General features: G+C 40.2%; 1 protein-coding gene and 1 long non-coding RNA gene across 2 annotated transcripts in view; one reads left to right on the forward strand and one right to left on the reverse strand.

Annotated features, from left to right (window-relative positions):
• Nucleotides 1-15,940: 15,940 nt before the first annotated feature.
• Nucleotides 15,941-26,333, forward strand: part of LOC117942251 (transmembrane channel-like protein 3) — a 45,083-nt gene continuing 34,690 nt past the window's right edge. Inside the window, exons 1-2 of the mRNA XM_034867645.1 lie at nucleotides 15,941-16,126; nucleotides 22,463-22,609. Of these exons, the coding sequence (XP_034723536.1) occupies nucleotides 16,011-16,126; nucleotides 22,463-22,609 (263 nt within the window). The 5' untranslated portion in view covers nucleotides 15,941-16,010. The remainder of the gene's footprint in view (nucleotides 16,127-22,462; nucleotides 22,610-26,333) is intronic.
• On the reverse strand, nucleotides 16,911-18,806 carry LOC117942743. The gene is made up of 3 exons (XR_004656213.1): nucleotides 18,596-18,806; nucleotides 17,368-17,374; nucleotides 16,911-16,922 (listed from the first exon to the last, which is right to left on the reverse strand). It is a non-coding gene; the product is annotated as an uncharacterized LOC117942743 (long non-coding RNA).

Genomic DNA, 26,333 nt, shown 5'->3' on the forward strand with positions numbered 1-26,333 from the left:
ATTCAGCATTCTGCATTAATTCACAGCAAATCATTGAGGCTTGATGGCGCTAACGTTAGCCCATAGTAGTATGGATGGAGTTAACGTTAGCACATAGTAGTATGGAGGGCGACATGATTGATAATGGAGAAAACACCAAGACATTCCCATCATCCTCAGCCTTATCTGAGAGAGATCTTTGAGACAGTAGGCATCAAGAAGGACTACTGGCCAATGTGCTGGGGAACTTCTTCATTAATGTCTGTTTAGTCATTCATATTTTAATCATTTATTTTATTTCCAGAAGCCATATTTGAGCACACACATACATGTAGATTAATTTACATGTTAGGGGTAAAGATTAAAAATAGAAACTGGATCTGTGACTTCTCACAGAATCACAACTGAATTCATATCTTGCTAATAAATCAGAATCTTATTAACCTGGAGTCCCAGTTTCTGTCATTATAATCATATATGTTATGTTTTAAGCCAATTAGCAGACATCCATTTAAAATGTAGCCTTTGCCATTTAAAGACATGTCCTCCATGTCCACTGAAGTTCCTCAGCGTCTCCCTAGTAACATTTGTGTGCTCCAGGTAGCTTTCGCAAGGCTACTTTTACTTTTATACTTTAAGTAAATTTCCAAGCCTGTACTTTGTTACTTTTACTTGAGTAAAGAAGTTTAATCAGTACTTCCACTTTTACCGGAGTATTTTTTAACACAAGTATCTGTACTTCCACTTAAGTACGGAAAGTGAGTACTTTTGCCATCTCTGTCTATATTGCAGATGGTGTTGGTTCCCTGGATATCTGATGTGGTGTGCATATTTTAAGACGGGATCCAGTGCCATTCCCAGGTTTTATTGTTCTGTTTTATTGTGAAAAGGTTTCCACTGGTTGCAGGTGAATAATGGTTGGATAGGTATAGTGGATGAATGGAGGATTTTATCTAAACAAATAAATATATAAAGAAAATGTCACATATAAATAACCTTAAACAATCAAGCATAAAAAAGTAGGTTGGATACAGCTTGACTTACATCAGTAATGCATTCAGTCTGCACTGCATCCACAATACATACCTGGGTTTTCCCTTGAATTCAAATAGGATTTCACCCTGCAATCTAACATAAATCAAACAATATTTATGAGCTTCCAGGCATAACATTCAACGTGAGCAATTGTAAGTGTTATATAATGAAAAAGTCCATTAGACTCACATCATTCCTTTCTTTGTTCTGCCTGGTTTGTTTGAAGGGTAAGAGAGTGTCTCAGGCATGAAGGGCAGAGTTATATAAGCTTGGAAAGAGGTTTGGTTTTAGTGGTGATTGACAGTCCATGATTGAGGCAGGTTATAATACGAATACTACTACTACTACTACTACTACTACTAATAATAATAATAATAATAAAAACGTGGTTTTCCCACATGAACTGTTAAAAAAAACTCCCATTCACTCTTGAATTAAGACATTTTGGAGCTGTCCCTGCCCACCACCCATGCTCAGGCTTGAGCAATTAAGGAGCATTCTGCAACAAGCTGGCTGAAACATTAGAGAGATTCCGTCATACAAAAGCGCAAAGTTACCTTATACTAACTATTTGAGTACACAGTGCGCTCACATTGTCGAAGTGTGGTCAGATGCAGTGCACTCAGAGTACCCGGATGGTGCACTCATTACAGTCAAAAAATTGAATGTGGATGGATGGTCACTTTCCGCACTCAATGGTGGCCATCTTGTCCATGTAGCGGAAGGGGCGGAACTAACAAAAGTAGAAAATCTTTCGATAATGGCAGCCGTGGAAGCGACAGCAAGACCTGCAACCGAGCAATACAAATGTAAATTGAACATGAGTCTTTTTGCCATACTTATAACGTAAGTCACTTGGATATGTATATTTGGTTAATTTTGGAGTCCGTAAGGAATTTTTTACTGCAAATTAAAACTTTATTGGCACCGTAATTTGACGTGCTAGCAAGCTAACCTTAGCTAACATTACATGTGTTGTGGTATGCTGTTTGTGTTAAACTATCATCCCCCTGTAGAAGATTTCAGCGTTAGATGTATGATCTTGTAAATATACATAAAGCTGCAAGCATTAGTATTTATGTTACAGTTAATATATGTAATGTTATAACATTAACAATGCTGTTTTCTGTTCTGATCTGATTTATATAATTGTTAGGGACAGATGAGGACACAAAGTCCCTCATTCAGTACAGGATATTTTACATTGCTAGCTACATAAAAATTGTATTTTCATTAGGGCGTATGTTGAAAGTTGAGGGCTGCAAGATAGGGTTACCCCCGTTTTGTTTTTAAATGGGAAAACCTGGAGCAGAAATAGAAGGTAGGTTAACTGTGAGAATCATGGTGAGTTAATCAGCCCAAAGGCTGTGAACATTTAATTTTAGTTGACAAAATGGAGTTGATGTTTGATCTTAAATTTGAGTGTTTTCTGTTGTCCGTAGCATTGAAGTGCCCCAGAACTGGGGTCAGCACTAAGTGGGGTGAGGCAAGTGCTGCCTCCTGTAAATTGTATACTTGATGGATGTGGCAATTGGGGCAGGCCATCAGTAACGCCTCATTGCCTCATCACACCAGGACGTGGTGGATGCGGAACCCCCCCCTCTATGGTGACCCCAGAAAGGGACCAAGCCACGGCTTCCGCGGCACCCACTCCAAAACGGAAATTTGTAGATGTTGCACAGGACCTCAAAGAGCTCCACGAAAAGGAAGAGTTGTTTGAGAAGGAGATGGTGAAGATGGAGGCAAAGGCAAGAGAAAGAGAGGCAGCCAGAGAGGAGAGGCGGCATTGTGAGGCAGTGGAGAGAGATGAACGACATTTTAAAGAGATGCCTTAATCGCCTTAAGATGTACTTATCCACTGCTGCGTATGAATCCTAAATTCTAATTTATCTTTAATGTATTTGTATAGTGTTATTTACTTTTTACTGTCTCAATTTAAAAAAAAATTGTACTGTTTGTATCTAAAGTATAATCTTGCTGTAAAGCACTTTGATGGAAAGCGCTCTATAAATAAATGTATTATTATTAGTATGAGGAAGAGGGTTGATAGGAGAGAGAGTGTGATTGATGGTTTGGGTGTTTTCTTTGTTTTCTTTTACTCCTTTGGTTTTTTAGTTCTGTCTTGTCTCCTTGTGTTTGTGTCTTGTGTTTACCTTGAGTGTCTGTATGTTCTGTTTCCTGTTTTATTTTTAAGTCTGGTCTCTCTTGTCTCGTCTCTAGTTTTACTTCTTGCCTGCCTTTTTGTTCTTCCCCACCCTAATGTGAGTCACCGGATGTATCACCTGTTCCTTTGTCTTTTGTCAGACTTTTTTGTTCGTCTGCCTGTTTGTGACTTTTGTGACTTTGTCTACATTCTGTTGTGTTGGTTCCTGTGGAGATTCTGTCGTTTTTCAGTTCCTGTGGCCTGTGTTTTCACCTTGAGTTTTTCCCTTACTTTGTTCTATGTGTTTGTCTTGCCTTTTTTACCCTGGACCTTTTGGGATATTTGGACTTTGTATTTTATTGGACTTTGTGTTTTTCGCCATTTGGATTTTTGTTGGTTAAACTCTTTTTTTGTGAATAAATACTGGACATTAACCTTCTACTGCCTGTCTGCCTCACCCCTGAATTTTTTCAGTCCTCATTCCCTGCCATTGTAACCAAGAGGGAGATAACGGAGAGAAACAGGGAGGTAGGCATGAGGGAGGAGCGTTTCCTGTCTGTGTTGGAAAAACTGTTGAATAAATAAAATAACTACCTGGTCTGTTTGTTATTACTGTTGCTGTACACTAAATATGTAGGCAGCTGAATAGTATTGATGTAAGCCATGGTACACAATATACTTCCTCATTGCACACATGTTCTCTAGCACATGGATAGTTGCTAAGGATTATACTTGATCATATATACAATACAGCAAATCCTGTTGACTTATTATACTAACTTATGAAAACATGCATTTGGATTGCTTAAATGTTTATTAAACCGATTATATTACACAAAAGAACAGCAGAACACTACATTTATAACAATCAACTATCTACAACAAGAACAACAGAATATCAAGACACTTATAATAATCAACTATCTACAACAAGAACAGCAGAACAACAAGACACTTATAATAATCACATGGCATAATTGTGGTCTGGCGCAATGCATATCATTGCCATCCTGTTCCTGTCCTCTGCGCCACAGATAGCACCTTGAGGAGCTGGTTTTGGATGTCCTTTACTTCTCCCTCCACAACTGATCTTCAGTAAGCCAAAGGCCCTCTACACAACACACCCCGCTCAGACAGGTGACCATGAAGCGGACCTGGAGTTGGTTATGGAGAGGCTGCCTGTAGGGAGTCATAAGGGTGATGGATTGCCTGAGGCAGGGGTAGCCACCATCCCCAATGATGCAGAAACCGGGGAGGGGGGTACCTTTGCAGGTAGTACAGGGGGCTGTGTTTCAAAACCCTTGCATCAAGTGCCAACCCGGGTAAGCCAGCATCAATAAACCTGAAATTGAACAGAATAAAAAAGCTTTCTGTTTAGGTAACAGGCAATGTCTTCTACGGGGGATGTCATACGGACATGGCAGCCGTCAATGCTGCCCAAAACCTTGTGGAAGGCTGCTGACCCAACCAACCGCGCAAAGCCTGTTCCAACATGAGACAAATCCTCCTTTGTGTAAAGGCAAAGAACCTGGGGGAGGAGAGAGAGGACTTTCTTGCTGGTCTTGTGGACAGCACGGTGCACTGTGGCCCGGGGAATGGCAAAGGCCCTGGCTACAACGCGGTGGGAGGTACCACTGGACAGCCACAAAGTAAGAGGTGGGTCTTGAGGAAGGGTCCCCAGCCGTGGTCACACACCGTGCCTAGGATGGCCATCAGACTGTTGAAGGATTCTATGGAGAGCCTAAAGTCCACCCTCATGTATTTTTCGCCATCAAAATACAGTGTTGTTCAGCTGGCAGTACTGCCTGGGGTTTGGAGCCTGTAGAAATAATAACACAGGACCATCTTTTAAATAAAATTTTACGTAATGTGTTTAGTGTTGTGTTGTCTTTAGCGTTGCACTCTACATGACTGTCGCAAACATACAATGTCTATTGGGTTGCTTCTGCTTTTACTCTTGGATTGCAACTGTAATTAATAGATTAATAATTAAGTAATTTATCAAGCAAAAATACGCTCCAGGTCCCCTCACTCGCGAACAAGACCCCAAGGTACTTAAACTTCTTCACTTGAAGTAAGGACTCACTCCCTACCTGAAGAAAGCACTCCATTGGTTTCCTGCTGAGAACCATGGCCTTAGATTTAGAGGTGCTGATCCTCATCCCAGCCCATTCACACTCTGCTGCAAACCGATCCAGTGAGTGCCGACTACGCCTCGATATGCTGTCCATAAATATTACAAACAGGATTGGTGACAAAGCGCAGCCCTGGCGGAGGTCATCCCTCACCTGGAACGAGTCCAACTTACTGCCGAGAACCCGTACACAGCTCTCGCTTTGGTCATACAGAGATTGGATGGCCCTGAGTTCCTGTCAAAGCCCCTGACCATCGCTGCCACCCATGGGACAACGCACCCGACCCCACTGGTTCCTCCCACAGGTGGTGGGCCCATGGGATGGAGAGAGAGTTGCCACGTAGCTTTTTCGGGCTGTGCCTGACCGGGCTAACGAGCCCGCCGTCTGGCCCCGGGCTTTCTCCGGTCAGGGTCCCTCGATCTCTTCCTCGTGTTTGAACCATTCTTTGTCTGGCCCCTCCCCTGAGACCACTTTGGGAGACCCTGCCAGGAGCACAAAGCTCCAGACAACTCAGCCCTCAGATTCATAGGGACGCACAAACCTCTCCACCACGATAAGGTGATGTTCTCGGAGAGGAACCATCACGATCTGGAAAACTCTCTATCTACCGGGGAATTTTCGTTCCCACCCTCACCTATGGTCATGAAGGTTGGGTCATGACCGAAAGAACGAGATCAAGGGTACAAGCGGCCGAAAAGGGTTTCCTCAAGAGGGTGGCTGGTGTCTCCCTTAGATATAGGGTTAGAAGCTCGTAGTAGAGCCGCTGCTCCTTCGCGTCGAAAGGAGCCAGTTGAGGTGGTTCTGGCATCTGGTAAAGATGCCTCCTGGGCGCCTCCCTCGGGAGGCGTTCCAGGCACGTCCAGCTGGGAGGAGACCTCGGGGAAGGCCCAGGACTAGGTGGAGAGCTTATATCATATGAAAGGACTCATGTCTAAATTCATGCATACCTTAAGTATAAGTATACTTTAAATAAATAAATGTTGTGACCACTCAAGTCTGTCAAAGGCTTTCATTGCGTCAAGAGAAAGAAGTGACATTAGGGTCTTACTATCCTCTGCCACATCAACAATTTGGAGAAGGCGGCTAACATTGTCTGTTGCTAGTCTTTTTTTTATGAACCCAGGAGTTCACAAATGTTGCCATATGAGACTCCAAACGACGGGCTACGAGCTTTGCAAAGATTTTTATGTCAGTGTTAAGCAGACTCAGAGGTTGATAGTCTGTAGGATCCCTATCCTTTTCCTCTTTAGGAATTTAAGACTGTGTTAAAGTCCCTTGAGAATTCACCCTTTTCAATAGAGAAGTTAATCATTTCAAAAAGGAAAGGGCCCAACTGTTCATAAAATTTAGGGGAATCCCATCAAAGCCTGGTGACTTTTTTGCATACTTTGTACCTTCACCCCTTATTCTTCAGTATTAATCTATTTGTCCAAGCTAGCTGATTCCTCTGGTGATAATTAAGGCAAGTCAAGCTGATTCAACCACCCGCCCTAGTGGGATTTATCCAAAGTAACCTCAGATTCACACAGATTGGAATAAAATGTCTAAAAAGATTTATTTACTTTGACAGGGTCAGGAGAAAAATGAATAATCCTTACAGGTGTGATTAACTGTACGCCAAATATCTATACTTCCCAAGCTGTGTGTGTTATCGTTTTTTTTTATCCTGTTTTCTTTCGTTCTCCGTGTTCCCTCCCTGGTCTTGCGGTTTTGTCTTGTTTCTCCACCGTCTTGTGTTGATGGTCCTGTCTTGTGTTCCCCTAAGTGTCTGTGTGTTTTGTTTCCTGTTTTTTTTTTAAGTCAGTTTTTTGTCTCATCCTGCCTTTAGTTTTACTTCCTGTATCTTCATTGTCACTGTCGTTTCCTGTCAACTTGTTCTTGCCGTGTTCCAGATTTTCCTCATGAGTTTTCCCTGTCTTTTGAATTGGCTTTGGCCTTTTTGATGTTGAATGTTTTTTTGGATTGTCGTTCTTGGATTTTTGTCTGTCCCTGTTGCTCCCTGTGTTTTTCCCTGGACTGTGTGAATTAAGTCCTTGTTTACCTCCTCATCTCCGCTTTTCCAGAATAAAATTTAAAATCCTTCTTCTCACCTTCAAAGCTCTTCATGGGCAGGCACTATCTTATCTTGAAGAGGTCATAGTACCTTACAACCCTACAAGAGCTCTCCGCTCCCAGAATGCAAGGTAACTTGTGGTTCCTAGAGTCTCTTAAAGTAGAATGGGAACCAGAGCGTTCAGCTATCAGGCTCCTCTCCTGTGGAAGCAGGTTCCAGTTTGGGTTCAGGAGGCAGACACCGTCCCCACATTTAAGAGTAGGCTTAAGACTTTCCTCATTGATAAAGCTTATAGTTAGGGCTGGCTCAGGAGAGTCCTGAACAATCCCTTAGTTACGCCGCTATAGGCCTAGACTACTGGGGGACTTCCCATGATGCACTGAGCACCTCTCTCTTCCTCCCTCTCTATAACATCACAGAGTACAGTTTATAACATTACAGAGTACGGTCTAGACCAGCTCATCTATGAAAAGTGCAAAGAGATGACTGTTGTTGTGATTTAGCAGTACATAAATGAAATTGAATACTGTAAGGGAGTGAGGAGTTGCAGCGTCCGCCTAACCCGGCCCACCTGCTTCTCGTCATAGTTGTCGGATTTAGAGAGAGGCAGGGCAGTACAACCTGATCCGGTTGGGGACAGTTCTAGCCTGACCAGGCTTCTCTCTTTACCCTGTCTCTCTTGGTTATGCTGTAATAGTTTTAGACAGCTGGGGGACTTCCTTTAACACACCAAGCTCCTCTCTCCATCTTTCCATTTGTGTGCATCCATGTCCCAGAAATGCTTGTTACTAACCGAGCTCTGGGGAGTCATTCCCCGGAGTCCTTATATTCTTTTTCGCCCAGCATGTTTCCTTGGATCAGGGAGGCTCCAAAATCATGGTAGCAGCGGTCGCCATGGTCCCGCTACACGTTCTGCGTTGCCATGTTACATCCTGCTACGCTCTGCGGTGCCCTGCTACGTCCTGCTGTGCATTGTAATGCCGCACAGTTCACTGCCATGCCATGAACTACCACAAAGAACTACTACAAACTACTACTATTTTTTTGTGACTGTTATTGCCACTCATCATTCTAATCTTGTCTTGTCAGACACCGCCTACCAAGAGCTTGGGTCTGGCCGAGGTTTTTGCCTAAAAGGTAGTACGATAGTGCATCCAAAGCTAATTCCCTCATTACATAAAACATGTAAAACACAGAACAAGAACATACAAAACAGTGACACGAAAGGTAAGGTGTGAGAAAGGGGGAAAACATAGTCAGACTGCTAAAACTCAAAGTAGGTCTGTGATCAAGATAAGACATGGGGCGGCAAAAAATTGAACAACAGCCCATACTTATCTGATTGTCACAGTATGGTTCCTTATTAAATTAACATTAAAATAAATGCATTACATGTCAATAGAAACAAGAAACAAAAAACACAAAACAGCAAGCACATTGTATGGGAAACTATCTGGAAGTGGCCTAGCTAACGTGTCGAGAGAAGTCCATATTAAACTTGCTACACATAGCATTCTGAAACGCGGTCCTTGTAATCATATCAGACAACATCCACCCATCTTAGTCCGCTTATCCAGTATCGGGTCGCGGGGGAATAGCTCCAGCAGTGGGCCCCAAACTTCCCTTTCCCGAGCCACATTAACCAGCTCCGACTGGGAGATCCCGAGGTGTTCCCAGGCCAGGTTGGAGATCTAATACCACCACCTAGTCCTGGGTCTTCCTCGAGCCCTCCTCCCAGTTGGACGTGAGTTGTTCACCCACCCTGTAGCAGTGTGTTTCGCCAGGTTTTGTAATGGAGTTAACTCTTAAAACATCCATGAGTTCTGCTCAGTCCCCTGACCTAAAGGCCCTCTTTTTCTTTGAGTAGATCCTTCAGGTCACTGGTGACCCATGGTTTGTTAATTAGGGTAACAGCAGACCTGATTTATTGGGTTGTCTATTCATAATCCAATCGACTCAGAGACACGTCTACTTATCCGTCAATCTCCTCACCATGTGGCTCTTACTCTAGCTTGTTGCTGTAGTACAACAGGCTTGTATGATGCTATCTTGACTATGTTAATGTCAGTGGTCTGACTTGCCTAGCAGGGGCAGGGCAGGGGAACTGTAGGCATCTTTAACATTTACGTACACCAGAGTCTTATGGTGCCAGGTAGTGCATATAACAAACTGATAAAAAGTGGGACGTATGGTGGAGAGAGACATGCTTGAAGTCACCTGTGATAATGATAAAGGCACCAGGGTGTTTTGTTTGTAGACGTGCCATAACAGAGTGGATGACGTAATTTGCTTCTTCTGTGTTCCCTGATGGCGGATCGTAAACATTTATGGCTATAACATTTGTAAATTCCCTTGGCTGATATGGGTGAAGTCTGATGGCAATACAGTAATAATTTCAGTAATATAATGAGGTCTGCACTACCTTGTGTTCACTTTTTTTCTTCATCCTCCTTTTAACATCTGCTCTACAGCCTCGCTTCCTTCTCTACCTTGGCTTTCTTTTGGCCAGTAGAGTCAATCGCCTCAGGGCAATCAGCTGGTTGTGTGTGAACAGAAAGCCAGCAGTGTTATCCGCGTGACTTCCAGTAATCAGTAGCAACACAAAACAAAACAATAAAAAGTATTCCAACTACTGAAGAAGCACCTTGTCAAAGATGTAGTGTCCAGTTGTATGTATCAAAAGTGAAAAGTGCAGAAAAGCACGCTAAAAACAACATGTACCTAGAGCTGTTCCGACAGGCAGCGACAGGCCCAGCGCCTGAACTTAACTTAAAAAGAGAAGAGAGAGATGGATAAGTGAAAGACATTAAAACACTTCCGAAAGCACTGCATTGGATTGGCCTGTAGTCCTGTGTACTGAGTGTACCCACCTCTCACCCAGTGTGTTCTGTTTGGCTCGAACTCTTGCAACCCTGCAAAGGATAGAGGCATTGTATATCTTAAGAGACAACACTGGCACTAAAAGACACTGCCACATCAATTCTTGCTTTCAATTCTACAGGCTTTGCGCTCCAAAAAGCTTTTTGCATAAATCTTTAGTGGGATCATTCCCGACAGTGTTGAACATCTAAGTATTCCATCTGAAGTTCTATGTTTTGACTGGTCCCAAAAGAAAAGAACACATTGGTCAGAAGTAGTCCTCTGAGTAAAGTCCAACAGCCACCAATTAAACCAGAGACATCTGTCAGGCCTTTATTCTGCTCTATCATACCTCTGCCCCTCAGCTTCAATGACAGCTGAATAGAGTCAGGAGCCAAGTGGACATAAGGCACATCCCACTATTACTGTAGCAAAAAATATGCATAATGATTGATAAAAACATATAAATGAACTCATATTAAGAAAAGGACATATTTAAAACAAAATGTTGAAGGGAAATACAGTATTAGTAGTAGTAGTGTTAGTAGTAGTAATAGAAAATAAATTTAAAGTTGTTCTTCCTAATGATCTATACACTTAACTACATAGAAATATGTTTCAAAAATAAAAATAAAAAACCTATGCATATCCTGTTTGCCAGAGGATGAACCCTATTGATTGATTGACACTTGAGAGGAACTCAGGCACCACATTTCTGACACTGCAACATGTTGAATAGAATATAATTTAAAAGCATGTTCATAATGTCCAGAAGATGAACCATTTTTATATTAATTGCTTCCTCTAGCATCACCAACAGCAAATTGATGACCCTACAAAGGATAAGCAAAATCACTGTGATCAAAATTTTTACATTGTGGGGTAAGAAGTATTGTTGCTTCTCAGTGCTACTAATGGGTCTAAGGTTTAATGAGACACAGTATATGCATATTCTCTTAAATCCATCCATCTCTCTATGTCTGCTTATTCAGTGTAAGGTCGCGGGGGCAGCAGCTCCAGCAGGGGACCCCAAACTTCCCTTTCCCGAGCCACATTAGCCAGCTCTGACTGGGGGATCCTGAGGCGTTCCCAGGCTAGGTTGGATATATAATCCCTCCACCTAGCTCTCTTTTTGTCACAAAGGCGATATAAATTGAATGTAAGACTGCACCCGCTGCGCCGATTATCCGACCAGTCTCCCGCTAAATTTACCCCTAACTTGCAAACAAGAGCCCAAGAGTCAAGGTGGGCGGACGGATTGTCCCAAAGTTTGTTCACACAGATAGAAAAACGTGTTGCAATTTAGGATACAAATAAATTGAATGAGAACAACGTTCTTTGGACTTACGCTGGACCTATACCAAATCTTGTTTTTTGTGTTATCATGTGTTATCATATTGTACCAGTTTATCTCCCTGTGGCTCTCTCCCCTGGAAGACAGCTACAGGACTCACTGCCACAGCAGAGCCTGCAGGATAGTAAAAGACTGTACTCAACCATCTGTTCACACTGCTGCCCTCTTGAAGACGCTGCAGGGTCGCGAAATGCCGCACCTCCTGACTTCGGAACAGTTTTTACCCCACAGCCCTACACAAACTATTCTCTGCCCCCCAATCCTTGATTCCTCTGAACCACCACATCAATTTAAATTATAAAAAATAACCGCATATGCACTTAATCCAATTCTTTTGACAGCAATTTACAGCTATCCTATCCTAATGTGCAAATATTTGACTACGCTGCTACACTCAGTTCTTTTAAATCAAGGCTGAAAACTTTTCTTTTTGATGTTTCCTTTATTTAAATGAAATTTATGTTATTTAACGTTTTTATTTTTCAACTGTTTTTTAACTGTTTTTGTGTAAAGCCCTTTGAATTGCCCTGTTGCTGAAATGTGCTATACAAATAAAGCTGCCTTGCCTTGCCTTGAGTGTTGGAGCAGTGTGAATGGGAACTGTTTTCTTTTATATAACATAAAATGACAATTAGCATTAATTCATTCATACATTCAAACATTATACAACTCAAGATTATGCATCACTTCTATTGGACTCCCTCCAAATTGTTAAGAATTGGTCTGAAAGACATCAAATTGTTGGAAATGTAAGACAGAATGGCCAATTACTTCATGTCCCATAGTCCTGTGATAAGGTCCAGGAATTTTGGACTGGGACACAGGATAACCTCTGTCAGATTGCAGGAAGCCCGATTCCATTCAGCCCGAGATGATTTGTTCTGTGAGATGGGTCAATCCAAAACGGGATGGATAGAAACAGAGGAAGTTGGGTCCAGACTAGTTTAATGATAGCCAGACAGATTATTTCAAGGAGATGGAAGAATGAAGGGGTGCCTTCAATGCAGGAGTGGGCTTGTGAGATGGCTAGGGTGGCGTAAAACAAAAATGTCATAAACGGTTTGCCAGATTGGATGTATATACTAGAAATCGAGGGAAGTATCTGTGCTTTTTGGAGGGCTCCTAAGTGCTTTTTTAATCTCATATACTTATGTTTATCTGGTTTAAGCTGTTAAATTTGTTTGTTTTCTTGTACCGTATTGAAAAATTAGGGGTCCAGGCACAAAGGGTGGGAGAACTGCGATAGTAAAGCTTTGCAGTTCACAAAGCAGGGCTGTGGAACCCCATTGTTTTTTTTTCATTTTTCTTCTCCGTGTGTTATTTAAGGACAGAGGTCCAGAACTCTGCAAAGACCTCCGGCGCAACAACTGACCCACTTTCACCACAAGGTGGCGCTATAGCAGAAGCTTTTGGTTTATAACTCCCAAATTGTACATCCCACATTAAAAAGCCATAAGGCCTCGTGTTCCCTAAATTCAACTGAATCTCCTGATATAGCCCACGCCCATTTCCGCTAGACTTTTATGTGTGAAAAATTGTGATTTACCAAAAAAACTTACTTTGCAAAACTCCTCCTAGATCATGCGACTGATCTACATGAACTTTGCCAAATTGCATTTTCAGACTGTCTTGACACAAAGTTATGAAAATCTCTTTCATAGGATACTAATTGCGCAAACTATGTACAAACAAATTTAGCTAACTATGAAAGCACCAACTTTGCAATATCTCGACCAAAATAAATGCTATCAACGCAAAAAATGTAGATTCTTGTTTGCCATGACCCTTTGGGTGTCCCCAGACATTTTACAAAAATTGGCCACTTGAGGCGCTACAAGTACATTGAAATTTGGAGGGTACCATCTGGGGCCACTCCTGGGGCCACCTCAACAGTGGGGTACTGATTGGTCAAAGTGTGCGTGGCCTATGGGACCAATAGCATCTCCAGACGGACCTGACCAAAATTATAGAAAACATTTTGCTACGTAAAACTATGTGCAATTTACGACCAAACAAAATGTAATTGCTAGCTTTGAAACATGAATTTAAGCATATCTCGGCCCAATTATATGCTATCAGCAAAACACTTGAGATTAGAGTTTGACATTCCACTCTGAGGCTATGTTCCAAATTTGGCAAAGATGGGCCATTAGGGGGCGCTATAATAAACAGATGCATTTTGGCCAATAACTCAATGCATTTAAATGGGACATTTGCAATTGCAATTTCTTTGCCATAGTAATTGCTATCGACATGAAACTTGTGTAACTTGTGTGCCATGCCGCTTTGAGGCTCTGTACCAAATTTGGTGAAGATCGGTCCTCCTTCCGAGTTTGAACACGTCGTATTTGACTCCAAACGACACTTCTGATTAAAAACTTTAACTTTAACTTTATCTTTAAAAATTATAACTAGTAGAAACTTACGGTCTTTTGGAGCTAAGAGCTAAAAGTCACACTGTTCTGCTTATGTCTTTGTTGTCTTCCTAGCCCTTCCAGAAGGTTTTGTATCCAGCATAGAAGTCCAGAATTTCCGGGGTCTTTTGTGCAATTAATCCAAGATTGATCCACTGTATGTAAGAAATGTAAATAGTTTGTCCTTTATATGAGTTATAATGCTCATTATGTTAAGTTTTTGCTCTGAATGACTCTAAATATCTATAACTGTTTTAGACAACACAAATGCTTGTGTGGCATTACTGTGTGTGATATTAATAAATATGACATTATTATTTTGAGTGAATGTCATGAGGAATAAAGCGTCTGGAGTTTTTTGAGGGAATGTAGATATTTTGTCAACTGTATAAGTTACAATGTTTATTTTTTCACTGTTTGACTCCTAATACCTATGGAAATTGATTAGGACAGGTGGTCAAGTTGTTCTCTAAAAAATTAGAGACAAGAGTTGCATTTTTCCACTCTGAAGGTTGTAGAAATGTCTGGGGGTTAAAAGTTTTTTTTATTGTAGAGAAGAGAGTCTTGGCATTGTTGGAGCCGTCGTGTATGTATTGTGAGTGGTAGTAGGGCCGGGCAGTCAATAGGACGTTTTTGTATTGGTGAAGGTAGTCTGTTTATATATGGAAGAGAACTGATACCGGTACATTTGCAAAGGCAACATACCGCAGACCTTGCGACTCACACCTTTAGATATTTACTGATGTTTGCCTCCCAACCGTCAGGCTTTGGATTCCACTTTTGCGTGCTCCCCGGGGCCTCGGGTGCAACTGGCATCTGTCTTAGCTGCTTGCAGTTCTAGTTGTTTTGTTGGCTTGTCTTAATTTTTTTAAAGAAGTGGAGATATTGAATGGAGGTGTTTGGAGAGATGGGATGTGTTAATGTTGTAAATTGTGTGTTTTGTAATGTGATCTACAAAAAAACTAAAATCGTTAATCATACAAAAACTAAAATGTAATGGTTGAGGCCTGGCTGGCCCTGAGTTTTTTTGTTGCTTAATATTTTCTATCTAGGTTTTTTTAGTTTCTCTGTTACTGTGCTTCCTTTTTTTTCTACCGCTTGCTGGTGCTAGCTGATCGCTTCTAATGCCGTCAGTCATCTCCAGTCATCTGGCTTCACCACTCGGACCTCCTCCCACGGCACCCTGCTCCTGCTTGCCTTCGTCTCTGCTCCCAACCAGCCTCTCTTCTCGCTCTTCAGCTCCAGTAGCTCCCCCCACGCTTCACCAAGTATCCTTACCCTCAAGTTTTTCCACCTTCCCAGTCGCTGCTTCCCTGTCCCCAACGGCTGCTTCCCTACTTCCCTTTGAATAAACTTGTTATACTTTTTGAGCATTGCGTTTGAGTCAGTTCTGTCCCCCCAAAAAAAAAAAAACAACGTCCGTTGACTCAAAGTTGTAGGTAAATATACGCTGGGGGCCATTTGTGAAGAAAGCAGAAGGGGGATGTTTCTTGATCAAGTACAACAAAACATTCAAGAACTAAATCCCCCTTCAAATACCGAGGATATAGTGCCACTTGGGCAGCCATGTTAAAACTCTTATGCACTTCATGGGCCAATGGAAAATAATGCCAAAATAAAATAGCACGACGTGGTGTCAACATAAAACACAGTGCTTTCATGCTGGAAAGCAGAGTTCACTTTGCGGCAAAAAGAAAATACTTTAACCCAGGAAACAATTGTATGTTTTAATTCAAACCACAATCTTGTTCCTAAACGGAACTAGTCGTTAGGTGCCAAAACGTAACTGTCAGCGCCGCACCATGAATATACTTTATGCATTAAAGAAATGACCTACAAGTTGTCTGTCATGTTTGGTGCTGTCCCTTTAAGCAGTCAGTATGGCTGTGATTGGACTGATGAGTAAGTGTGTTTGAGTGTGTGATGCTCCAGTGGGGCTCTAGAGCAGCAGGTACAGTAGCTCCAGTCCAGAAATGCTGAGAAGCATGCAGTGTGGACTTAGACATTGACCTGCGCACACTCTGAGCAGAGAGACAGCATGAGTACAGTGTCTGAGTCTTTGGTTGGCAGCACCAGATCTCTGTCTGCAGCCAAGAGACACAAAAGTATCAGGAAGAACTCCAGAAGGATTTATTCAGCCTACCAGGAGCAGGGGTGAGTCTGCTCACTCTTTTTTCCGTTTGATTTATCTTCCTTAATCAGGAGTTTTTTAGAAGCCTTTCTGCTTTTCTCTCACTCTCTGTCTGCCTCATTCTTTATGGTTGTCATCTCTGAGCTTTAAATGACATCCTGCAGGTTATACAATTAGTCCTTTACTTAATCTAATCATCAGCCAAGACTACACAGTTTCCTGTTTACATACATTGACTGCTATCCAGTGACTTTCTGACCTGTTGGTCATCTTTGTGAATTTAGTCTCAGTTCATTAATCTCAAATTAATAAAGGGTTATCAAAGAATTTTACTCTGTGAATAAACAGTGAAAAATTCAGTTTTGAGTTTTGCTACAAAGATGTACGTATAAAGAACTACACTACATATTAGGCATTTCCCGATTTATCAATATCGACATTTATATTGGACGATTTTAAAAAATATTTACACAATTCTTATTTTTTTTTAAACATTCATTCATCAGAATCATTTTATAAATGATTCTGATAAATGAATATTTAAAAATAAAAACGGACGTCAACCATGTTATGAGCGTTGCATAGTCTGTCCACCAGAGGACGCTCTACAACGTCCCTGTTGGCAAGACAGAGTTTTGTGTTTTTGCTCAAAGGACTTTAAGTTTAATATCTCAACTTTGTATTGTCATACATTTTATTTATCAGAACGTAAATATATTTTGATGTTCCTTTGTTCTGTTGTGACAGTAAAACAAGTTATGATAATATTATTTTAGTGAGAACTCATTAACAACTACAATTAACTAATGTTAGTGAAATCTGTTGGTTATGTTACGTGTTTCTGGATTTTCTTTTAAAAAATATATTTGCCAGTAAATCGGCATATCGGATTTTTAAACAACTAAATATTTGTATCGGCATCAGCCTTAAAAATCCTCTATCAGTCGGGCTCTACTGTACATGCCTGAATATAGTTTAAAACAGAGCGTCAACCGTGCATCACTCCAACTTTTCATTGTAATGCCAATCAGTCATTTGGTTTAATTCCAACAATAACTCCTACGGCTGGGTATTGCCACAGATTTCCTGATTTGATTCAATATCGATTTGATTAGGGATATTTCAGAGAGAACTAATGCTGTAAATTGTACAAGGAACCGTCTAACCTGCTGTTTATGTTACTAATGGACCCCAAATCAGTTACATAGAGTCAGAAACAGTGCTTTCTTTAATGCAGAGGTTGTGTGATACAGAGACGCTATACCTAATACCTATTTAAAATGATATGGATTCTTTAGGTCGTCTAGCTTCACATGATACCAATTTATTCACCCTGGCTTTAATGAATCGGTATTGGACTATTCTAATGTGGATCAATTTGAATCGGAAAATTGATTTCTTTGAAAACCCAGCCTTGATAACGTGGTGATAATGGAGCTCATATGTTATCAAAGTTATTCCAGTGATCATTGGACATTGTTTGGAAATGCTCACAAAAAGCTGTGGATTTTGCCTTACACTAATGGAAAAGACGTTTCTATTGTATATTTGTAATGGTGTTGTGTTTGAATTATGGCATGCTACGGAGATATCTCATTTATTGAAGATGAAACTCTCTTATCATTTACTCTTAAGAAATATAAGTGTCCTTGCCTCCTCCCTTTTATTTATACTTTTATATACAACATCAGATTAACTCTACTCAAGTTATAAAACAGCTATCATCTTCTACAATCATCTTTAATCAATCTATTTAAAATCTGCCCAGCATTTATTACAAATACGTCACAAAATACAGGCAATACAATCAAAGATGTGCTCTAAACAAAGTTTTTTTTCCCCTGTAGGTCATAAATACAAATTAATCTTTAATTTAAGTCACTTAAGATCCTTCTTAGGTTACATTATGGCCCAGAGAAGATTATAGGTGGTGAAATGTTATTTATGTTGTTTTTTCTTCGGTTTTTAACAATTTACCTTTGTTCATGCATCATTTTGAATCTCTGAATCCTCAGCTTCGTCTTTTTAACACTACTAGACAAGACAGTAGAAATTGGTATTTAGGAAAGACGTTACCATTCACCATAGATCTTCTAATTTGCCAGTAATTGGTGCATTCCCTGTCTTTGCATCATTTATCATACATTTATCTGAATTGATGAGAATAAAAATCAGCCACTTTGGGATATTGTTACTATCAACAAAATAATTAAACATTATTGGGTGAATGTGCATCAACTGCAGTCCAATTAAATTCCTATAAAGTTGACATAATTCAGCTCGGCATTACATGTTGATGACCAATAAATTAACTACTAATTGGCAAAATGATAAATTAAACACATTGACTGTGACGGTTCTTAATTTGAAATGTTTCTATTATGATCAGTTCTGTGATGCAAACACACATTCTACAGTCAATGAGTGATATGAGGAAACACACTTCCACTTCCTTTTTTCCCCACAGTAAGGTGAACTGTAAACTAAGATACTTATGCTTTGGCTACATTGAACGTGTAACATATGCGGACCATTCGCAGAGCTGATGTGCTGCGGAATGGATCTTTGAACTGGCTACACCTGCAGCGCACACACGGCGTAGGATTGTGCGAGTCACAGGCGAGATGACAGGCTTATACTTTGGGATTGTTATTGTTTTTTTTCAGTTTTTGGAGCTGGCACAGCGCTGTGAAACATCAATCTACAGTCACCTGTTATAAAAGTCGTCTTCCCGTACTTTTAATATAAAAAAAAGAAAGACACTTCATCCATCCATTATAATCCATTTCCGTGATACACACCTCACGTAAAATATATAAATGGAAGACTGTCCTATTTTTACGCTTGCGGAGCAGACTTCTGCCACCCATGCGCACCCACACACATTGCTCTATGCCCGGTGTAGCCAGTAACATTGATAATAGTGAACGCGTATTTTTTGGAACATCCATTCCGTACATGTTATGCGTGCAATGTAGGCGGCCAGTTAGAACTTCATCACAGACCAAATCAGCCGTGCATAAAACAGGTTGACTGGTAGCCGACCATAGCTCACAGTCAGTGCACACTGAATTTGACCTTTTACGCACAGAGGTTTACTGGTTTTACTTTTTAGTATTAATACTTGGGGCAGCTATGACACCTTTAGTTTGTTTTCAGTTGATGAGTTTTTAAACTGGGAACGTTTTCTCCTTGGTTCAGTTTCATCTGTGCGGGAACAAGAAAGTTAATACCGGAAGAAGGTCCTGTGTTCTGGATTAGTGCATATTTCTATTTCAAAAATTATTTCTACAGTACGTCTGCTCTGCTCACTGAGACTTCGCTGTGCTGTGCCACTGTCTGTCTCCAACTTTAGCGGCAGCTGGTTTGACCGTGGAGATGCAATTGACTGCAAGCTTGACCACAGTCTGTTTCTGTGAGAGAAACATTGCAAGCTGCTACAGTTTGCTGCCCTGCCGCTTCGCAGATTGCAAAGCACACCTGACTGCAGGAGCTGTTTAGCTCTGACAGGCAGATTTCTAACCTCAAACATCGCAGGCTACAACATCATCTCAGTAGGACAACGAAGGTTATAATTAAAAACAAAAATAATGAAAACTAGGTGGTAACAAACATTGTCATTAACTGAAATAAAAATTAAATCGAGAAACTTATAACTAACTAAAATTGTCATGTAAAATAAAATAATTAAGTGAATGTCCTTAGTTTTTGTCTTTATCAATGTCTTTCATAGAGCAAATAATGTCATATCTTTCAGAGTTAGATCTGTTTTACACAATCTATGCCATAAACATGTATAGTTTCCGGCTGGGGACTTACGACATTCAATGTCAAATTGAACACAACATAGTCCATGCCCCTTGCCTGGCATCATGGCTGTACCAAAAGTTGGGAGAAAGCAGCAGAGTTATATTTGATTATTACTGTGCCAGATAAAAGCACGTGCCTTGCAGTGGAAGGTTGTAAAATATTTAGACAATTCATTAAAACGAAAAATCCCACGAATTTCAAAAGGGTACACAAGGAGGCCAACTCAGCTTACCATAATTCAATTCAATTCAATTCAATTTTATTTATAGTATCAATTCATAACAAGAGTTATCTCGAGACACTTTACAGATAGAGTAGGTCTAGACCACACTCCAGAATTTACAAGGACCCAACAGTTCTAGTAGTTTCCTCAAGAGCAAGCAACAGTGCAACAGTGGCGATGAAAAACTCCCCTTTGGGAAGAAAGCTCGTACAGACCCAGGCTCTTGGTAGGCGGTGTCTGACGGGCCGGTTGGGGTTAGGATGAAGAGTGGCAACATCAATCAAAAAAAAATAGTAGTTTGTAGTAGTTCTTTGTAGTAGTTAATGGCATAGCAGGGCACTGTGCGGCATTACAAGGCACAGCAGGACGTAGTTGGGCACCGCAGAGCGTAGCAGGATGTAACATGGCATTGCAGAACGTGTAGCGGGACCATGGCGACAGCTGCAACCATGATTTTGGAGCCTCCCTGATCCAAGGAAACATGCTGGGGGGAAAAGAACATAAGGACTCCGGGGAATGACTCCCCAGAGCTAGGTTAGTTACAGCCATATCTGGGACATGGATGCACATAAATGGGAAGATAGAAAGCTAGAGGAGAGAGTAGCTCAGTGTGTCAAAGGAAGTCCCCTGCTGTCTAAAACTATTACAGCATAATTAGGAGAGACAGGGTAAAGAGAGGAGCCTGGTCAGGCTAGAACTCTCCCCAACCGGATCGGGCTGTATCACCCTGCCTCCCTCTAGTTTTATTATATTATTGATTATATGATGGATAAATCTGACAGCTATGACGAGAAGCAGGTGGGCCGGGTTAGGCGGACGCTGCGACTCCCCACTCCCTAACAATATTCAATCTATGTCCTAACTATAAGCTTAATAACAAGGTAAAGGAGAATGCAAAGGGGCTAGCTTCTGTTCGGGTGAAAGATGTTTCACCCAAACAGAAGCTAACACCGGTTCAGGAAGACAACCGTAGGACAGAGAACACTACAGGACATTGGCGTAGGCTGCAATAATATTTTGGTTGGGCCCGTACAAAAGTGAGTGGGCCATTTTCAAAAAGACGAAGAAGTAGCAAAAGGGACAAACTGAAAAAAACAGCAACAACTTAACCTTTCGACACATACTACATTATAACGCCACGTACTGTCCACAACATGCTCAACCAACAAAGCTCGGTCTAAAAGTCTGTACAAAACTATATAGACAAAAAAAGAATAAATAGCATTGGCTCTGCACAGCAAAAAGTGGCAACTAAACATGAACCCAAACAGCAGAGAAGGTGTCTAGTCTACATACTACAGGACATAGACTAGCCCACATCAGACAGAAATCACACGTGTAGCATATCCTTTTGCATTTATAACAGCATTGTTGCTTCAGGACTACAGTCAGATCATGAGCAGCCAATGCGCTACCAGCAGTAAAGAAAATCAAAGAATGAAAATGTCCAGCCAAGCATTGTTTGAATTTATGAAAGATATATTGAAAAGTGGCCAACAAGGCGCCAAATCTTGGGCAGTGTGTTGAATCTATGGCAGTGACAGGATCAAAGAAATCTAAAAACTCCGTCAGTCACAGTTAAGTTATCTGCTTATTTAAAGTGGGCAAAACATAAACATGTTTCAGCTAGAAGCTATCATCAGTGTTCACAATAAATAGGAAGGTACTAGGTTACTTAAACAATAACGCAAGAAGCAAAAAAAAAGTTTTACTTAAAGGGATATTTCACCTTTGGAAAGATAACAATTTATTAAATTGGGTATTTTATATACTGTAGTATAAAATTTGAATGTTTTTCTGAAGTTTGTACCACATTAAAATATGTACATTTTCACCAGACTAGATACAACCGCCAATTTTGGTGAGTTTTTGAAAACGTTAAGCCCCTCAAAAAGGCAATTAATTTGCCAAAAGAAAGAAAGAAAGAATAATAATAATAATTCCTTCAGATTCCATAGGGCCTTCGCTACTGTTGCCGCTCGGGCCCTAACTAGGGACCTAACAAACCCGCTTTAAAAACTTATTAGAACTAAACAGAATTTCAAAACAAAAAGTCAAAATGAAATAAAAATAAAAACTAATTAAAAATGCAAAAATTAAAATAACCTTGGACAAAACTCAGGAATAGTGGTAGCTTGATCCTGTTTTATTTGGTTTCATTTTGGTGAAATGAAAGTGAAACATAAAGGTCAGCCATCCACGACCAAAACATTTTCACATAAAAAAATACATCATCTTAGGGAGGATGTATTTTTTTTCCTCTCTTCTTTACGATGTGGACAGACCAAGCCCTTTTTTTACTGTGCCGCTGTGTCTCCTCCTACAGCTCCTCCGATGATGACGATAAAGAGGATGAGCGGGTGGACAGCAACGACCCAGAGGAAATGTTCCAGAACATTCAGTACCAGAAGGAGATTATCGCCAACATTCGGACCAGACCCTGGCCCATGAGACGCAAGCTCAAAGTCTTAAAGTACCCCAAAGTGCCAAAGTGTGATTGTTTCTGTGAAGTGATAGTTTACTCTTTCCTTTCTCTTCTCTTCTTCTCTTAATCACACACACACACACACGCTCACACACTCTCTCTCTCTCTTAATGTAAGGGCTCTGGAAATAAATGTCACTGGATTTAACGTGAGTGTGCCTCTGCAGCTTATCCACCAAAATTACAAGAGTTATACATGATGACTGTATAAGTGAAATACATCTGTAGATCAACAAAGGCTAAGCTCTTAGAACACATGAATTTAAGTCATAGAAACTCACTGCTACTTATCAACCTAATCTCTATATTTTTTTCCCTTTTGTGCTGGATAAGCATTGCTTACTCTTACAGCAAGCGTGTCTCCTGAAATCTATGCTTTACTACTGAATGGTTTGCTTAATACATTGGAGGGAGAGCAATGTATTTTGTTCACTAGCGGCCATTATTCAGTGTACTAAGTCCTGTATGGGGGTGAATGGTGGGTGTACCAAGAGCTGGACTCTTACCACAGACCAGCATTGGCCTCCACATGTGGTTAGGTGTAGGCTGCTAAGGCACTTTTCATTTTGGTTTAAAATTGGAAAAAGTAAAATTGTCTGTTCTGACACTTATCATGTCTTGACACATATCTTTGCCCAATATTTAATACAGGGTTTCTGCTGGGTCCCAAAAAGTCTAGAAAAGTCTAGATTTTCAAAAGTTATTGTGTTCTAGTTCTTAAATAATTTTAAACAGGTCTAAATTTACCTACGTCCATGTAACGCTACCTCTAATGCCTGTTGTAATATATATTTTTTTGGTGTTGTAGTTCTTTCTTTCGATACAGTCCAAATATAATTTGCTGTATATGTACAGCTTTGTATTACTTTGACGCTTTTATTCAATTTGAATACATCTATTTACTTTACAAGTACTTTCGTGACTTTTATATTTCATTCATAAATGTCTTAAAAAGGTCTTAAAAAGTCTTAAATTTGACCTGGTGAAACAGAAACCACCATAGTAAGGTCCTTGTGATAACCATTAGTTAATATTAAAAGGTTTAACATGTAATATATCTACTGTAATAAGTCCAAAAATGACCTTAATGCGTCATCAGATATTAATGAAATATGCCAAGTTGACATGCCATATTTTCTGACAACAATGCTAATGCCAGTATTTTCTCCTTTGGAAATTTCTGTTCTGTGACTGAATTTCTGTTTGTGTTTTGGCCTGTGTGTTGGTATCTGCCCAGTTGGACAGCCAGGCCGGGTTGCCGGATATATCTTTAAAAACGTAAACCCCGTAAACAGAAACATAAACAGATTCTACCGACCCAAAAAGAACTGGCGTGTTTCTAACGTTGTGTGACCAGAGACAAACCCTGGGTAAATATTGGAGATATACAGTAGATAATATGGAGACAGCTTAAAGCCCTAGGACGCTGAGTTGGCTAATTTCTTCTTGAACACGTAGCTAGGTATTTGCTCCAGGCTAATTTATCATGGTTACTCGCAAAAACAATAGAGACACAGCAAGTAAAGTGGTCCCAACTGTTCCTGGCTAACGCTGTTAGCTCTCATTTACGAGCACTTTATAAAACATTAGTATGTACTTATTACTAGTTAGTTATGCTTTTTGCAGCTCCCTCTTCTGGACTGAGCACTATATGTGCGGGCACAAAGAGAATGATCTATAAAACATAGCCTTGATCAGGCCTTCCAACTTATTAATTATGAGGTAAATTATATATTGTGAAAGAAAAAAATGTAATATACTATAGTTATTTGTACATAAAATCCATTCAGCGTAATTTGAGAACTGGATGTGAGCTGACGACTTTTCATACTTGGTTAAAGCTACTGACTCATTGAATAAAGTAGGCAGGGACAGCAGTACAGCTACTGAGTGTTAGCACAGCCACATAACCAATCTTTTCTTCCATGCCAGTTAGTTTGAAACTGAACATTTTTTGTGCCTTTTGCTGCAGTAGTCCATCTAAGGCTAGCGTAGACTTCCCTCTTGCTATCAACTCCTTTTTTTGGATTAAATGTTGTAATATTAGTGGACACTGCTGCTGTAATTTTGACTTTGAATGTAGCTGGTGTAATGATGTTAGCTGCGCAAAGGTCCAGTAATATCTTGATTTTAATTGGTCCATGTTTGACATGTAACGGAGATGATTACTGGTATAACACATTTACGTGCAAATGCACAGCAGAGTTGTGCTTTTTGCTGTACATGTTGAAGAACACAGGATCAAAGTATGCATGCGCAACATGGGTTGTGCGCTTGTCATCCGCAATGAATGGACAGTAAAAGCACTGCGTAGTCTACCATTTTTTGTATTTGACTATTCATAACTGCAACATTTCTCATCGTAACATCTAAACAGTTGGAATAACACACACATTGCATATATACAAGAATAAATAAATACACGTTGAATAAAAATGATTTAATAAACATTTTTACGTTCAAATTTTGGCAGGGTAGGCCGTGCCTTGCTTGACTGACCAGATTGCACGTCTCTGCTCAGAGGCCCATTGCAGAATTGGTTGTGTACATATTCAGTTGTTCTTCCTATTTAACTGCTTTCTCCTCCTTACAGTCACAGAGCGTTATATTGTAGATTAGGCAGAAGAAGTAAAAACACACATGCATGGTGATTATTATGAAACATTTGTAGGAGATGGTTTATTAAAATTAAAGCAGGATTTAAACTGAACTGAATTTTTTTTTTTATCTTAAAAATATACTTTGATTTGAAATACTGCAGTACATGGCCATTTGGTATTGTTTACCTCTGTGGAAAATGGTTCAACATAAGTGGGATTAGTGTCCAAAACCTTGTGAATATCCACCTTTTTAAAGAAGCTGATCCTTGTTGCGTTCAGACCAAAACTGTGAAGGCTGTGTTCTAACATTTGACTTAGTGTCATTAGAGCTGTAGATAGAGAACAGGCTGAGCCCGAGAAAACTAGAGTAGATAGAGAGCTTCTAAGATGTGCTGAGTATGTGCCATGGATAACAGGTTTTATATGGGCAGTTTGTTATTACCGCAGAGGTTTTATTACCAGCATCAGGGATGGGATGCAAGTCTGCGTTTTTACACCCTCTTTAATCTCAGGCTGAATGTCTGCGATTACTCCCGCTGCAATAACACTCTTTTTTCACATCACAAATTAAATTTTTTTTAACCTAGATTTTCTGACAAATTTTACTTAAGGTTACTCTGAATTTTGACTCTACCATTATCCCTCACCCTGGCAAAATGAAATATAATAAAAATATTAAATCACAAAATGAAACCATGTGTATTGCAAAATTGTGAAACTACAGTTGGTTTCCATTGGAGAGTGTGTAAAGTATATGTTGAGTTTCCTCATTGATTAAGACATGGCTCATAGCCCCCTGATGAATTGTCCCCATGCAGTGCTGTGACAGGATGAGCAGGTTTCACGATCTTATGGACTGTAAAGCTACAGAATCACTTTAGACAGTTTATTTTAATGGTACCAGTCTGTTATGAATGGTTTAACAATGAGCTGGGCTTTTAGTATGGTTTGCACTGTGATAAAAATTGTTTAAGGTCATATATTCAGCGTAAGGTATTTTGCAAGCACGCACTTTAGAAACTTTTAGAAAATACAATCCGGTTTAAACCACAGAACAAATAGCCTCATAGGAATATTAATACTGGAATAAATGTATCCAGTCCTCTACATCGT

This window comes from Etheostoma cragini, chromosome 1 (assembly GCF_013103735.1).
Source record: "Etheostoma cragini isolate CJK2018 chromosome 1, CSU_Ecrag_1.0, whole genome shotgun sequence".
In the NCBI taxonomy this organism is placed as follows: Eukaryota; Metazoa; Chordata; class Actinopteri; order Perciformes; family Percidae; genus Etheostoma; species Etheostoma cragini.